The sequence below is a fragment of the Lampetra fluviatilis genome, chromosome 5 (assembly GCF_964198595.1).
Source record: "Lampetra fluviatilis chromosome 5, kcLamFluv1.1, whole genome shotgun sequence".
Lineage (NCBI taxonomy): Eukaryota > Metazoa > Chordata > Hyperoartia > Petromyzontiformes > Petromyzontidae > Lampetra > Lampetra fluviatilis.
The window spans coordinates 5,702,845-5,719,828 of record NC_136279.1 but is presented as its reverse complement, the minus strand read 5'-3'; the positions used below and the strand labels follow the sequence as shown (position 1 = coordinate 5,719,828).

Sequence of the window (16,984 nt, the reverse complement as noted above, 5' to 3'; positions counted from 1 at the left end):
TCGCGGGCGCCCGCTCTCTATATAAGCGGCGTGGAGAGGGGTGGGGAGAGAGACAGACATTACAGATAGGCAGACGGCTGGAGGACGTTCATTCATTCAGCTGCTTGCTCCTGCGCTGATCCATTCCGTGATTCATTCGTGCAGCTAAGAACGTTCACCCATTCACTCAGTCGTTCTCTGGTTGATTTGCTCCGTGCTTAGAATAGCTCAAACAGCCTCTCCAGCTTGGTAAGAGCCGTGTTTCCGTTAGGTGAAAGGGTACACCGAAGAACGCACATTTACGCACTCGCTCATCCAGCCCTTCATTGATTGATTCATTCATAACACCTGTGAGCACGTTCTGCCTGGTTGGATTGGGTTTAAGGCTCGTCTTCTCAGGTTTCGCATTAAGAACATTCGTTCTCACTCACGACTTGTAAATTACTCCTGGAAGGAGTGATCAGCTAATTAGGTCGTTTACAATTAGCTACGAGATTTGCAGCAATCGTACGACCAATCTGTCTAGCTTTATACAACCGGAGAACACAACGCAGCTCCACAATTTGGTTCGTTGACACGAAGTTTTGCCCGCCTCTAAAGTGCCAAACCAACTTGCATGCATCGGTCGATTTGCGTGCGTTTCTAATTGATCGTTACGAGCACACCGATGAGTTCCGTCAATTCGTTAACTTCCGACGTCTATTTTAATTAACACACACACACACGCGTGCGCCGTGCTTCAATTTATAATCCATCGCTCAATTCGCTCGATTTTTCAAAAACCTTCCGGGCGATTTTTCACCTTCGCTCCAAAAAAATGTTCCTGGACCAAGTCCTCTGCTGCAACACGCTGGGCCGTCTCTGCTCCTTCCTGCCGCTCTGCGACGCCTCTTCCCGCAAGGAGCTCGGCTCCGGCGGGTCTCGCCAACGCCGGTGCGGAAGCGAGACCCTTCGCGGGTCACCATGGAGGTGTCAGCAACAGCAGCAGCAGCAGCGGCAGCCGAACGGTGTCTGCAGCTCTGGCCCCGTGAGCAGTGGACCCCACTACTCCTCGGCGCCCCAGGGTGACGCGGACACAACGGGAGCCCTCGCCAGGACCTTGGCTATGATCGAGGTAAACGTGGCGGCGAGGCGATGTCGGGGAGAGTCGGGCTGTTTTGCCTGGCCGGTTCAGCGGCAGTCCGAGACGATTTGAGTTTGCGCGGAATGCATTCAACGGGTATTCGTCGGTCTCTCCGCATCAAATCATTAATGTTTGAGCCAATCGGTACTAGAGGGGTTTCAAGCCAACACCCCCGCAAGCGTGTTTAAAGAATAAAAACTCTGCTTGAGTTTCCCACCAGTTGGGTCTCATCAGCAGGAGCCAGACTTGCTGAAAAGTTGTCCTGATGCTGGGTCACCAGAGGTCATTGGTAAGGATATTGCGTCTGAACCACGGTGGCTCTGTTCAAAGCTAAAAACTAAATCAACATTGTGTTGTAACCATTCATTCCCACCACCGGCAAAGGTTGCAATGCGCGCGGGAAACTGACACAAGTCATAGCCGCTAAATGATCGACCGTGATAATTATTAATTTTCTCTCTCTCTTTCTAATCATGGATGCACCTCGAGCCTAAGTCCCGATCTGACGATGCATATACGCGGAGCGCACCAACCCGTTTGGGATTTTGCTCAGCAATCATAGACTAGGGAGGGTCGTGACGAGCGAAATCTAGGCACGCGGTGTCAATGCCATCGAGGCAAGATACCCACCCGTGGCCTGAGCCGACCAATCAGGCTCCGGTCAGTCTCACACGCACACACCACCATCCTACACGTGTCGGTGGTGTGTGTGTGCCCGTAATTGCAGTGGTTCATGTGGCACGTGGTGCGGCGTGTGGTGTCGTGTGGCGTGTTGTGTGTTGTGGCTGACGTGTGGTGTGGCACGGCGTGGTGTGTCATGATGTGTGGTGTGGCATGGCGTGTCGTTTGGCGTGGTGTGGCATGTTGCATGGCGCGGTGTGTTGCGTGAGTGGCGTGTGGTGTGACATCTGGCGTGTGGTGTGGCGTGGAGTGGCATGTTGCATGGCGCGGTGTGTCGCGTGCGTGGCGTGTGGAGTGGTGTGGTGTGTGGTGTGGCCTGGCTTATGGTGTGGTGTCCCCATGCTGCGGTGTGTCGTGCTCCCCCGCCCCACCACCCACCACCCACTCTGCAGGCCAATGAAGTGAAGGGAGTTCGCCTGCGCTGGCGAGGCTCAGAGCCGCTCATCGAGTTCTGCCTGGATCTTCAAGGGGAGGTCTCCGAGGCTGCGGCGGTGCCTGCAGGAGTCGAGGAAGCCCCCGGCGGCGTCCAGGAGGCCCGGGCGACGATCGAGGGAGCGGCAGAGTCGTGCGGAGCCCTCAACACGCTCGTGCCATTCCCGACGCACATTTTCCACCTGGAGGAAGTGTTCGCCGCGGTGCGGTGGGACGACGTCTCGTCTTCGGAAGTGAGTCTCGTCGCAGCTCAATGTCGTCCGCGTCTGAGCCGGGGTTTTTTTTTGTGCGTGTGTGTTTTCCCGGCACACCACATCCACTGTAATTGTCATCTTCGCGGCTGTGGTTTCTAGTCACGTGCCGAGCTCAGTTTTAGCCGCAACTCAGAAAATGATCGGTGAGAAAATGCATCCCGTAGACTCGCGCAATGACATTCATGGGAATATACCAAATGAAGCGGATCGGTCTTGCTCTCGGGTTTTACCATTGAATTCACACGCGTAAAAAAAACAACAACACCTAGGTTTTGTTGGGAATTAAACAAACCACAAAATAAACATTATACCTATACGATTGAGATGGATTGGCGTCTATTAGCGAGCGTTAAATGCCCGTGCCAAATCCAGTGTACCACCACCACCACCACCGGGTTAGAATCCGAGCAATAACCAACAGTTCATCAGGGTCCTCACGTGAGACTGCTCAAACAATCCGTCACGTGACACACGTGGTCTCTCGTCACATCATTTGACTCATCTCGGCCATAAATGCTCCGAGTAATGAACACATTGACGCCGCTCTTCGTGGTCTATGGACAGAGGTGCCTGTCCATGGGGCTACTCAAGATGCATCGTTTTGAAAAAGCTCTGCAGTGATCAGTGTCTTTATTTCGTACGGGGGGAGGAGGGGGGGGTAGTTTCTCGGTAACGTTGATGTGCTAATGTCGAGGTTGGTGAGTGAAACATTTGACAGCTCCAAGAGTAAATCTCTGAAGCGCAGCCAGCGAATAATCTCGGCGGGCAGTGACGTATTATGATACATTCAGTATTTATTTATGAGTTCGGCCACAGGGGTAGTTTAATGGCAACATTCTTGTCATTATCCCTCCACCATCCATCACGATTGACACGCTAATTTAGTATTACTATTATTATTATTCATTCGTGGAAATGCATTGATCAAATTCTTACCAACAAATCTCTTCGCCACCGGTGCGGGCTTTAAAGATTTTTCAAGACTGGGTGTAACACCACGCCGCATTTCCTGCGTGACAGAGCGAGGCAGTGGCAGATGTAAACAGTTCCAGCCGAGGCTCGAGTAACACGATTTACATTTCGTCGGTGGTGAGATTAAAACATTAATTCTCAAACATTTTTGCAGAGAGACAAATTAGAAATGAGTCTCTAAGTGCAATTATCTGACATTTGCGAATTCGCGTGAGAATTCATGAGCAGGAGCCAAGTTCACACGTGCACTTTATCCTTTGTATATATTTATTTACCCGTGGATACAAATAACAATTTAAAAGCATTTTACCGCGTCATTTAGTGGATGATTCAATCATTTATTTTACAAAAAAAATTACATGGGCATAACACCGCTTCAGATATCACGACCCGCTGATGTCGGTCATTGCCGGGAAGTTAACTTAGGTGGCAGTGCTTATAGCGCAGCGCGCTAATCACTGCGCCTCCGCTCCACCCCACCGCATCTCCACTAGAGATTAAAAAAATCGATTTGTACAACCATCGACAGCCCCTAAACGCCTGTCCAGCGATGGTATAAAATGAACTGCCTGAGTCAATAAAGCCAAGTACTACATCATGTTGAAATTCCCTGCTGTGGCAGAATAACAGGAAATATTGTGCTTGTATGGGATTCCATTTGCTTCAATCTGCAGGGGGGGGGGGTTATGCAAGCTTCTCAGCATGCCTCGTGAAAAACCTTGCATCGCACCCCGCAGTCACGAGCCCACCTCCATCTCCGCTTTCCCCAACACAAGCGAATAGAAAGTTCCCGCGTAGAGCCAACACAGACTGTTGGACGGCAAGTGTCGTTAAGCAAGCACCGATGAAGGTCTGCACGGCACACACGAGGCCAACACCACGCCCATCTGCCTTTGTCTACCCAGTGATCATGTTGTCACACAGCACCAGGTTGCTCACTAAAAGCCGACTCAGTCCAATGACTTATTTGAGATATTTGCTGCTCTTATCAACCACGGCCGGGAGTCGAACTGGGGTTGCTGGATTCGTAGTGCGGTGCGTTGACTACGACTCCACCATCGCTTCACATATCCCCACCAAGATAAAGAACACCCATATAGCTGGGGGCAAGTGCTGTTAGCGAGCACCTCGGAAGGCCCGGGGCATGGCACACGAGGGGGTGGGTGGCCAGCACCACGCCCGGCCGCCTTTGTCTCCTCGGTGACGATGTTTACACATCGCACCAGGTACTCATTTGAGGCTGAGTCGATCTAGGGGTGTCCCGGACCAGTGTAGATAATCGTCACTGGTGTTGGCCTTTCGTAGCGCTACACTACGCATAAACACACAAACACGTGCCTCCCTGCACGGAAAACAAAAAGTATAATCTCGATTTTCCTTGTTTTTTCTCCAGGAATTTTGCTCCGAACTTGATGAAGGCAGGAGGGCGTACTTCTCTGAGCTCGCTCTTCAATACAAATTGTAAGTCACCGCGTATGCAGGTACCGCAGTACAAAAAAAACACACAACACCGGTAATGCTGTAAACAATATTCATGAAGTAGATTAACTCGCTAAGTGTGGACGTCCTGCGGGATTGAATGTCACCGATTCCATCATGCACTTTGGGTTGGCCTTCGGGGGCTCTAGAGCAATTAGGGTTCGTGGGCCATCTGTGCGAGCGATTATTTTGTTGTCACCGACCACAAACAGAACACTCGTTTCGCGTCAATTGGTCAATCATCCCAAAGCCAATTTTTTCAGAAACAGTGAATATTTGATAAATGGCTGAGTATAATTACGCTATTTCCTGAAGCTAGTGTCCGTATGGCTAATGATGAGGACTCCACCCCAAAGCGGCGTTCTTCTTTGCAAGGGGCCCGCGGGCCACTGAGGACCCCTGGTGGCCTTTAGTGCGGCCCCCGACAATACACAACACGTGGCGACACTCCCCATCTTGCTGCTGGCAAACCCCAATGGTTTCAAAATGTGCGGCGGCCCTCCTCACACTGATGATGTCTTGTGCGCGAAAGTGGCCCCCCCTCTGAAAATTAGTGATGGAACACTGCCCTAAGGTGTCACCTTCCGAACAATAAACTTTAATTGTGTTCAGAGCTTAATTTATACCGGAGCTTTCCAGGGCAGAGCTCCGGAAATTACCTCCGACCCCTTCCCCCGAGAACTTAAGTACTGCTTATGTTATGAACTCTTTGAAATAAATACAATATACAGTGAGTGGTGATGAAGCCCACTGGGGGCATTAAGCATCAGTTCTGGTTTGCTACCATCACGTGACTACATATTCTCAAAAATCTACACAATTCAATAATATCACAGTTGTTTGAATTAATTAAGGTTATAGGGGAATTAATTACATTTCAGTTATTAAAAAAATGTTAATCATTAAACATATTTTATAAGTTTATTAAATATATTTTTGATGAGTTCGAGCTGATATTCGGTGCATTTATTAATTCAGTTGTCTGCCCCCACCCCCTCTCCCACTCCCTAAGATATTTGGGGCTCTAAGCTTTTTCCTTAGTTTGCTTATGACTACTTTGTATGGTTACTACGCGAATATTACGACTACACGAATAGGTTCGATCCCAACCCTAACGCCTGTATGAGACCAGTTGTAATTGCTGGCGAAACGTCGTACTAAGATTGTAAATGTTTGCTCTCCAACACACCGGCGTGCTGTACGAGTAACGAATTGGCACGTTCTGTTTATATGACAAAGCTTACTAATTGGCTGTGTCGGGTGGTGGCGGGTTTAACGACACATTTCTATTTACGCGATCTAACCCCAAAATAACTGTATTATGTATATTAGGGGTTTGCATGTTCTCTCCCCGTGGAATTTTTCGGTTGTTCCCTCCACATTTAAAAACATGTGTTTAAAGTATTTGCCTGGTGTGAATTTCCACACAATAAGCCACTCCGTTGGGCTCCCCTGTGACAAGCCAGGTCGCTTCTAAAAAAATAGCCGTATAGCTCAGTGGGCCTTACCTGGTGAAAGTGGCCACTATTAGCACCAATTCTTAGGTGTTTTCGGTAAAGTCACGTAGGTGAAAAATTTAAATTAATAAAAGTAAAATAAAAATAAAATAAAAATCACGAACAGATAGGTGGAATTCCTCCCCGTAGAGGGTGTTAATTCTAGATTTGAAGCTTTCGTGACTGCAAGGATTCTTAGGTTTTAACACCCTCTACGGGGAGGAATTCCACCTATCTGTTCGTGATTTTTATTTTATTTTTATTTTACTTGTATTAATTTTAATTTTTTTACCTACGTGACTTTACCGAAAAAAACCTAAGAATCCTTGCAGTCACGAAAGCTTCAAATATTAGCACCAAACCAGTTAATATCGCACAACCCAGTCCACTCCATCAGTGTCGATTCTTCATCTCTCCTCGTTCTCCTCCGGCCCTACCCTTGCAGCCGCGAGCCGGTGCCCGTGCTGCAGTACTCGGCACGGGAGAACGCCGCGTGGCGGAGCGCCCTGGAGGCGGCCGTGCGGGGTGCCCCTGGGGCAGAGCCGGAGCTCCGCGCGGCACTGGAGGAGCTCACGGTCACCGCCTACTGCGCGAGCGAGGTTCCGCAGGCGAGCCACGTGTCGCAGCTGCTGCACGGTGAGCGTGCCGTGCCGAGCCGTGCCGATCTGAGCCGTGCCGAGCCGTGCCGAGCCGAGCTGAGCCGTGCCATGCCGTGCCGAGCCGTGCCGTGCCGTGCCGAGCCGAGCCGTGCTTGCGCGCTACGGCCATGGCCAATCTCACAACGAGTACAGCCCCACAATGAAGGATGAACACATCATCGTCATCGTTATTATTATTATTTGTTTTGGTGGTGATGCTGCTGCTGCTGCGTTGGCAGCGGTGCTAAAGCACTCGCAACAACAACAACAAACACACAAACTTCGATTGAAAGCTTTCGTGACTGCATGGATTCATATTCTTGGTTCTTTCGGTAAAGTCACGTAGAAGGGAAATAATATTGTTTTATTTTAAGAAATTTATTTATTTTATTATTTCTCTTCCACGTCACTTTACTGAAAGAACCAAGAAAATGAAACACGCAAACCCCCAGTACCCAATAATGCTATTGTTACCATGTAACTGCGTTTTGTGTTTAGTTTGATGTCCTTCCCCAGCACATCCACTTACCAGGGTTGGCTACGTGCTGTGCGAAAGAAGTTCAACAGCATACAACATAAACAAATTATATGTATATAATAGGTGACGTTTACAGGTGATGTTTTAAGTTTCAGGTTTAGTTTGTTTTAACCTGGAGAGAAATCAAAAGGCCAGGTGAGGTTCATTTACAAGAGTGGGTTAGATGATGAGTGAGTGATTTCAAGTTCAATATTGTTTAACCAGTTGCAAACTACAATAGACCAGGATATAGAATCATTTGCAAGAGTGACCTGGGTCAACCTAAACTAAGCATTTTTTATTTTACCAGGTAATGTCCACTGAGCTATGTAGCCCTTTTTCAGAAGCGACCTGGGCCACAAATGACAGCTCAACGAAGTTGGCTTATCACGTGGAAATGTATAGCAGCCAAATACTCTGAGCGCGTGTTGTTGATTCTAAATGTGGAGGGGATAACCGGAGCACCCTGAGAAAAATCCACGCGCCCACCGGGAGAGAGACACGCAAACTCCAAATATACAGCAGGCGTCAGGGTCGGGATCAGGATCGAACCCACGACTTCCTGCATACCAGGCGAGGTAGTTAACATCTCCTAGCCACCGTGATGATGATGAGAGAGAGACACGCAAACTCCAAATATACAGCAGGCGTCAGGGTCGGGATCAGGATCGAACCCACGACCTCCCGTATACCAGGCGAGGCAGTTAACATCTCGCCACAGGGTTAACCAAAGTTACCAAGGCAAGAAAACAAACACAGGAAGCAGAACAGAAATCGAAACAAAAAAAAATCAACAATGCATTTAATTATCATAGCGCTTTCCCACATGCAAAGCACTGTGCAGTAAAATATAAACAGCGACGAATCTGACGGTGACGAGCCCCAACCCTGTCTCTCTCCCTCTCTGTCCGCAGGTCACACCGGCTTCTCTCTGTGGCCCGTGCCGGGCACTCCGCCCGCCCGCGCCCTCCTCTCGGCCCTCGCCTTCCGCGTGCTACCCTGCTCCCTCCACGCGTGCCCCGGCAGCGTCGCGCACCCAGCGCACCGCACGTACGGCGGAGTGAGACGAAACCGCACGCATGCACGCAGAGATAACCATGCTAATCATCATGGGGGAAAAAATAATAACTAGTGACGTACGAGAGGGAGGAACCACAGACAAGCAGGAAGGCGTTGCGCTGGCGCCAACGATTGCCCAGGCTCTGCGGTCCTCTATGCATTAAAGATATTTTCAGCCAATGAATGGGCGTTTACATGTGGGAGGAAACTGGAATACCTGGAGGGTTTACCACGTGGGTTTACCATGTGCGCGAGGGAGAAACACTCTATCCCATACTGTACTCTATTGCCTTCTCCTGGCGAGCCACGGTAGAGGACCTCGACGCCAATGGAAAGAGAGTTTGGTAACGGAGGTCCCATGATGAAAGAGAGTTTGGTAACGGAGGCCCCATGATGAAAGAGAGGTTGGTAACGGAGGCCCCATGATGAAAGAGAGTTTGGTAACGGAGGCCCCATGATGAAAGAGAGGTTGGTAACGGAGGCCCCATGATGAAAGAGAGTTTGGTAACATTTGTCCAATCCACCGACCTTCGCCTCCACAGTGCTGGATTACAGACGTCCGCCACCACACCTGTGTGTGTGTGTTTCTCAGAGTGTGACTGTCCGTTTACATGCCAGTGTGTGTGTGCATGACTGTCATAGCATATGTGTCGGTGTGTATTATACAGATGCTTGTCTTTGTGTGTGCTTTATGTCTGTGCATGAATGTCGATTGTCATCCCAGTACGAGTGTGCATGGGCGTGAATGCGTCTGCATGTTAGAGTGCGCGTGTGTTTATGATTCAGCCTCTGACAACAATCACCTGGGATGTGCCCAATGTTTTGTCACATCTCTGTAGCTAAGCAGGGATGTTGAGCCTGGATGGTTCTTGGGTTGGGTGACCACGACACACGCTCGGCTGTCACGAGCCGTGGTAGTCCGTAGAGGGCAGTGCGGAAAAGTCCATTGTTGTACTGCACTTCTATCCGCCCACCACCTATGGTGCCCACCTACATCCCACGGTGACCGGCGTGGTGAAGTATGATCAAACTATATCTGGAATTAATGGTGACTCACATTCGTGCAAAAATAAGTCGTTGAAGACTGCCGTGGGCCCATGTTGCCAGCAGAGGGCGGTGCAGAAAAATACACCCGTTGATTTGTCAAAATGCTCTCACTCCGAATCTCCCTGCGTCCACCTCACCGCACTGACCAGCCCGGTGAGGTGTGGACAAGACAACCGCCACAGCGCGGTGAGGGCCTCGTAAGGCGGTTGATTGAACAGAAGGGCTGTGCGTGTACATTTGGGGAGGCATAATGCTGTCATCTATTGGTAGCAGATGGCCATTGCTGCCTGTATGCTACCATTACCCCGACCTGAATATCAACTGGTGCATGCATTTCCCTTGCTCTAGTTTGAAGATTATTAATGAAGTTGTGCACACCCTCTCCTATTGAAGCCCACGAGGGATGGTTGTTATGGAATTGGTGCGTAGCCTGAGCCCTTGAGCCCAGTGCGTGGATGTGTCGGTCAGCCACGCTCTTTGCGTGCCGTGCCAGCCGTCATTGAACCCACAGGTTCTCGCTCGAAGCACTTGGCCAAACCAGCCTGCTAAAGGCGATATGGGGGTGGTGGGGACGTTTGCCTTTGTTCGCGTGTGCACAGGGACGTGTGCGGACTGCTGCTCGGGCTCGTGCCGCTTCTCACGATCGGCCCAGTGGCGCGTGCCGTGCAGGACATGGGACTCGCCTCTCTGGGCTCCTCAAACGCCGACGTGCAGCTCCTCGCAAAGGTCACTTCCTCTCCACGGAACGCAATATCCACGTGCCTGAAACGCCCGCCACAATACAAACTGTGGGTTCGATGGTCAAACAGAACAGTTCCTGAAGAAGCACGTGGAGCGAGACCTCGCGCGTCACGCCGCGTAACGCCAAGGCGCGTGGTAGCGACGTGGAACGGAACTGGCCCAGCTGCTTGCGGCTTCTACTCATAACGGATGGCGACGATTCGTTCCTGTAACGCGAGAAAAATAGTCTTTCCACCGGAGTTGAGAAGGGGCTCCTGACCTCCACGTGGGATTCGATACAAGAGTTAAGGGAAGGGGGGGGGGGGTCTCAATGGTGAGGTGTGCGCGCAGCTCGTACACCGCAGACATTTCGTGCAAGAGGGTGCCTGTAAATCGTCAGAGAGAGTCAAACTGTGAAAAATTCACATTGCATTGCCCGACTCCGAAAGCGATGTGAAAATCGTGGCAAGCATCGCTTCCCGAAATTGCCCGTATGTACAATTGCGCAATACGAGTTGGATTTATATAAGCGCCGTCTAAATGCGACCACACCTCAAAGACGCCGTGCGGACACGGCGGGTGTCTTTGCTCTATCGAGCGATGCGGTCAGCCGCAGACGGAGGAAACAGAGTCTTGAGCCTCCACATGGCCGCTCCACTTTCAATCTCACGAGGATATCCCGGCAGAAAAGTGAACTTCTTATTCCTGAATCCAGCCAGACGCGGCCACTTCAACAAACAAAACAGCAACATGTTCCCACGACCACGCCGTCCGTTGCTTCAGGTCCCTGTATAGATAGGACAGAAAGTTTCGCCGGGGAGAAACGTCTGGGCTGTGCAATAGTTGGTTTGACTCACTGCAGTCACTCTCTCTCTCCATCGCTCTCTCCCTCTCTGAGGGTGGCTTGGACAGATTGGGCCGTGCGAACTGAAGGATCGCTGCGAAGAAGCGACTCTTCTTCGCAGTCGCTCTTAAAACAAAGGGCTTCTTATTGCTTGTTCGTGTTGGCGGGGTGATTGGCAACCGTGTAGTATTGCGTTGGTGGCCGAGGCTGGTGAAGCAGGTTGAGGGGTTGCGGGAGCGGCGCTGTGGAAGTCTCGAGACGCCACCAGCGGATGAGCGAAGCGTCGGGCAATGCCGGGAGACGCTTTCCCAACGTTTGGCTTTGGTAGCCACGGTCGCTCGGTGGGGAGCGGCTTTTCATCAGTCGCAGGTGTAGTAGGTGGACCACAAATGGCCAAGGTGGTGTGTTAGAATTGCTACCGAATTCAGCGTTACAGGAGGGAACAATGGGCACGTCACAAGTCGTCACAACTTCTCCATCTGTCACTCGGGTAGGTAACTTTGCTCGTTCCCCGAGTCGATGGCAACTGCATGCCAGTTCTACGCTAGCTAGTAGAGATAGTGGTATGATAGTGGTATGGTGATGATGGCCGTGGTGGTCACGGCTGTGATTCTAGTGGTAATTATGGTTTTATTTTCGTAATTATTAAAATTACAGAAAGTATGCGGCAAAATTGCATCTTGGGAACAAACATAAGGCGCTGCCACAGCAGTTAGACTACAGCGTGTAGGTCAAGAACGTGGATACGATGGCTCTCATTTACAGAGATTGATCATCTCGAGTTTCACTTGGGTCTTCAAAGTCATCAAGGTCAATAACTGCAGGCAGCCTATGCGCTTTAGAGCGTGGTGCCATGCATTGTAGTGCTGCTCAGTGTCAACTCACGATGAGAATGCCATTTATTACTCAGGTATATATTATTGACCATATTAAGTTTTAACTAGTGGCTGTCTAACGCCTCTCCATTTAAGCGATGTTGTTTAACTGCAACTCTTGTGACAGTGAAGCTGATATATATATTTACCATTTGATTGCGAGGTCAGAAAATGTAAAATAAAACTTCAGGATCTGCCCGTAGTTTAGTAAAGTATTATTGACTTGAATACTGAATTCAGTAGCAAACAAGACTGCCGTATACATTTGTAATTACAGGGCGTTTCCAGAAATAACGTTTTTTATTGACTGGCCTTGCCCAAGAAATATTAGGATTTTCATGTAAACTTGGATTTTTTTGAACTTTTCTTGGAAGTTTTTCACTGGCAGAATGATTTTGATTTAAAGCTTTCGTGACTGCAGGGATTCATATTCGTCGATCTTTCGGTAAAGTCACGTAGAAGAGAAAAAAATAAATAAATAAAAATATTTCCCTTCTACATGACTTTACCGAAAGAACCAAAAATATGGCAGAATGATGTAAAAAATTACCAATAGCATAGCTGATTACTGACAACACAAATTAGTAGAAGGAAGCCCTGATTGGAAGTTCTTCCGATTGTTAGGGATTTTTAAAAATTAAATACGAGACACCGCAATCCTCATTATCCGCGTGCTGTACACCCGTTTTAGTGCAGATAAGAGGACTAATGTAATTCCACCCCAACTTCACTGCGCAATAAGTGAAAGTCCACCCTTTGTGAAGTTGTCCCAATACGGTAGATCATTAAAACAACATTCCCAGACTTCCCCGCACAAAGGCAAATTTGATCTCGATGGAATATGATCGTGTGAGTAACGAGCCCCGCGTTGTGCCCACGTCTCTCGCAGAGTTTCTACAGCGTGTGCGAGTTCGCACTCCGCCAGGCGGGTCTCCCCGTCTGCTCGGAACCCGGAGACCCTGTGGGTCCCCACGACGTCGCCATCACAAGCCTGGAAGAGGCGCTGTCTCATGCGAGGTACATCATTGCCAACTCACGAACGGTGCACTTGGCCGATGGCCGGGCGCACCGTTGGGCTTTTGATCTCGTCAGATCTCAGAAGCTAAGCAGGGCCCGAGCCTGTTTGGTGGATTGGATGGGCGAGAACTCTGTATAACGGGTTGCTATAGGCTGCTGCGGGGCTACGTGGTGGGCAGCAGAGGGCAGTGCAGCGTAGCAAAGTCCATTGTTGTTACGCTACTTCTTTGCTCATCAACTTCACCAACTGACCAGCGCGGTGAAGTATGGTTAAATGACCCTCATCCAGCGGTGGATTGGCAGAACGGCTGCTTGTTGGTGGGGAGCGGTGGCACAGTGGTTAGCGCACTGCTTTGTATACCTCACAGCCTGAGTTCAACTTCCAGCGTGGTGAAGTATGGTCAAACAAGCCTCACAACCGACAGCTTTGGGAGGCCTCCATCCGAGAAATAGCTCGACAAGGGCAGCTGAAAAGGCTTCACAGCATGGTCAAAACTGCGGCATGTCATCGCAACACCGTGCTGAAGATTGTACAAGTAGGCAGGTCACCGTTTGTTTGCACACTTATTCCAATGAATACCTCTGCAATTCGCAGTGTTGATCAATTCGCCATGATTACGTGAAGCTTGCGTTTCCACGAAAGTGGCCAGCGTGCGTCGCCTCGCATTCGAATGCGAAAGTGAACCAGACCGTGCGTGCGCTTGCCCATCGCGTTGCCAAGTGGCGTGACGCTTTCACGTCAAATTTCACACCACTAGACGGACGTCGAGAGAGAGAGAGAGTATTGCCATTTTAACGCCGTAGAGCCAGATTAGTATTTAGCCCTGACATTTTACGGCACAAAGAGGAGAGCGTCTACATTTGTTCTGCAGCATAAAAAAAAAGTTACCCAGAGTCTCTTGTTTTCCTATCACAGCTCGATCCATTGCTTTAAACTCTTCACGAAGGTCACCAGAGAATTTCACCTTCCAATGTCACGTCGCCTTTCAACGGTCATTCTGTTTCCAACGGGGACCGCTTTCGTCAATATTTGCTAATTTAGGCACGGGCAGCAGCTCGCACACAAAGGCAAACGTCCCCCGCACAACCCACGCAGGCTCCCGGGTCAAGTGCTCTGCAGCGAGCACCTTTCATGGCGAGTGAGGCACGCGGGGGGGGGGGGGGTTTGGTGTGGCACGCGCGCCGCCCGGGCCGCTGTTTTTTCACTCAGTGCTGTCGTTTAGACTGCACCAGGCAGTGTACTCGTTTAAGGCTGAGTCGACCTAGGGGAAGCCCAGGACCAGTTCAGATACGCGGCGAACTGATGTTAGCCAGGTCACCATGTTCACAAATACCACTCCTCCGCCCCCCGGCACACAAATTGCTAACACGGTGTTCAAGTAATTTTAGCCACCCCTGCTTCATGCTGTTGTTGAAGTATCTGAGCTTTTTTCTCACGCGGTATTGCACCACACGCGATCAAAACGAGCACGTATATAAAAGACTGCCCCCGTGTCAAAGAGCACTCGATTCACAATTGCAAGGTTCAAATCACCATTGTCATCGGCCATGATTAATCCACTGCTGGATGAAGGCTTCCCTGGGCCGTCGCCATCTCTCTCGCGATCGTGCGATACAACGATGCATCTTGGGCAAACACGCGAGTTTGATTCCAGTGTTCCATCGCTGCGTCGATCGTCCTCTCGGTGTGTTCCCTCCGTCTTGACCACCACCGTCAACCCTCAGGGGGCTGATAAAAAATGAGTCCCACTTTGTGGGACGTCAACGTGGTTTTTGTTGTTGTTGTTGTTGTTGTCAATAGAACGCAGCGATGTTCATTAGCCGGGCCACTCGACAATTCCTGCATTTTAAGAAATGGAGGTGTGGGAAAAGTTTGGCCGAATCAACTCCGTGTGCTGGAGTGGCTTCGTCCTCATATTTGAATTTGCGCGATTCTGCCGTTGAAATTCGATGAAGATGTTGCACCTTTGTACGGCTCTGCCCTTGCTACACCGCAAATCCGTTCTCTTTGGCCTGTGGAAATAAAGAATTGCAGAATGCGGTTTGCTAATGGCGGAAGAGATCCGAATTAAATTGGAATTCTTGAGTGTAGCGAGCCTTTCACACAAACGGTCATTGTGCCAAGGCGATGCGGGCCCGATAGACAAAGAGGCTTAACGAATCATGAGATGTGTAAGTGACGTAAAAATGTATAGCCTTGCATTGGAGATTGAGCCTATGAATTTAAATTGCATGCGAAGGTCAACGTGGTGAATTAACAGACTCCCTTTGAAGGCCTGAGCAGAAAGAGATCCCATGAAGGTTAAAGCTTTAGGAATTTAAAAAAAAGAATCATTGTGACTTGCGCATTCACAACCATTCAACAGAGCTCATAGCATATGTCATACTCAGAAAATGCGCTTTCAAAAACCGGGACTTAGGGGGGGATCCATTGCTTTAACGGACTCTCACCCGATACAATTAAAGGGAACATTGCTGCTATCGGACAAAGAGGGTCGTTTTTGGAGGACGCAGTCAGGGTAGGGTTAGCCCACGTGTGCCGGCGGCATCATCGTCCAAATTTACCAAATTTAACCGCCCGTATTCTCCGCATTACTCGAAGCACCCCAACTTTTGCTCTACATTGCAACCCGGAGAATACGGTACGACTTGCAAATGACTGAACGGTAATCGGGAAAAAAACACAACGCAAACCTTGCTCCCCCCACCCCCCAACTGGCAGACGAATATACACAGCTGCTGCCACTGGGGTGGGAGAGGGCTTTGGGGAGGGGGGGGGGGGTCCTCCTTTGGCTGGACCCCAGCAGCATAATAGAATGATGGAGATGAGCTGTGATTCTAGATTTGAAGCTTTCGTGACTGCAAGGATTCATACTCTTAGTTCTTTTGGTAAAGTCACGTAGGTAAAAAATGAAATTAAAATTAATGAAAAATAAAATAATAAAATCACGACGTTTCGGAGGCAACACAAGTCTCTGTCATCAGGTGGGACCGTCACAGCCAGATTTGCTGCATCAAGTGAGGCATTCAAGTGGCGACACCGTGACGACCGCTTTACCTTCGACGGCTTCTTCGCTGCCGTTGCTGTGTCCCGCAGTTGGCAGGCAGCGGAGTGTACGGCGCGACGAGGCTGGGCCCTGCGCTATGAGCCGTACTCCCAGGGCGTGCGCACCCTGCGGGATCCGGCGAGTGTGGCCCAAGCTGTCGCCGACCTCCGTGACCGGCTCTACCCAGCCTACACGGCTCTCAACGAGCTCTCCGTGAGCGGGGCCGCGTGATGCTCCAAGTCTCAACTCGTCCGCCGTAGTGGGAGAATATTAAGGAGGTTTTTGTTGTTGTTGGTGTTGGCGTTAGATTCGATGGACAAGCCTGATGAAAAAAGTGTTATGGCCTGCTAGCCATCAATAAAGTACTAGCTGGCTAAGAAAGTATTACCTGGGACTAAACGATGACCAGTATGAAATTAAAGCTGTGATTCCAGATCGAGTCAGTATTAGGGTATGATGGTAAGGAATGGTTTTAGGGATAGACGCGTGCCAAAGGGATATGTTTAGAGGAAACGGTAGGGTTAAGGGTAGGTACAGCATTTAAGTTTGAGTGATTGCTTGGTTAGAACTGGTTGCCTGGGTTTGGTTTCGGAGAGCGTCAATGCCGTGTTAGCGATCAGAGTTCATAAACCAATCATACTCTTGATTCATTCGGTAAAGTCACGGAGGTAAAGAAAATAATAGATAAATAAATAAAAATGAAAAAGAAATACATTAAATCACGACGTTTCCATTGCAACACAAGCAATCATTTATTGACGAAACGTCGTGATTTAATTTATTTGTATCTTTCATTTTTATTTA

At 49.6% G+C, this 16,984-nt stretch overlaps 1 protein-coding gene across 3 annotated transcripts; it reads left to right on the top strand.

The window, feature by feature from the left end:
- The first annotated feature begins 796 nt into the window (after positions 1–796).
- Positions 797–16,669, top strand: LOC144932195 (tryptophan 5-hydroxylase 1-like). Of its 3 annotated transcripts, XM_078856146.1 has the most exons (8): positions 797–1,093; positions 2,176–2,448; positions 4,835–4,902; positions 6,862–7,052; positions 8,486–8,621; positions 10,277–10,403; positions 13,006–13,133; positions 16,231–16,669. In XM_078856146.1, the coding sequence occupies exons 1-8, from the start codon at positions 797–799 to the stop codon at positions 16,409–16,411; spliced, it is 1,401 nt and encodes a 466-aa protein (XP_078712272.1). In that variant the 3' UTR covers positions 16,412–16,669. The 3 variants fall into 3 exon arrangements, 1 of the variants encoding a protein (XP_078712272.1); XR_013636859.1 differs by lacking the exons at positions 797–1,093; positions 2,176–2,448; positions 4,835–4,902; ... (2 more) ...; positions 13,006–13,133; positions 16,231–16,669 and adding an exon at positions 9,833–9,863 and having other exon boundaries at positions 10,277–10,352; XR_013636860.1 differs by lacking the exons at positions 797–1,093; positions 2,176–2,448; positions 4,835–4,902; ... (2 more) ...; positions 10,277–10,403; positions 16,231–16,669 and adding an exon at positions 11,686–11,731 and having other exon boundaries at positions 13,006–13,059.
- The last annotated feature ends 315 nt before the right edge of the window (positions 16,670–16,984 follow it).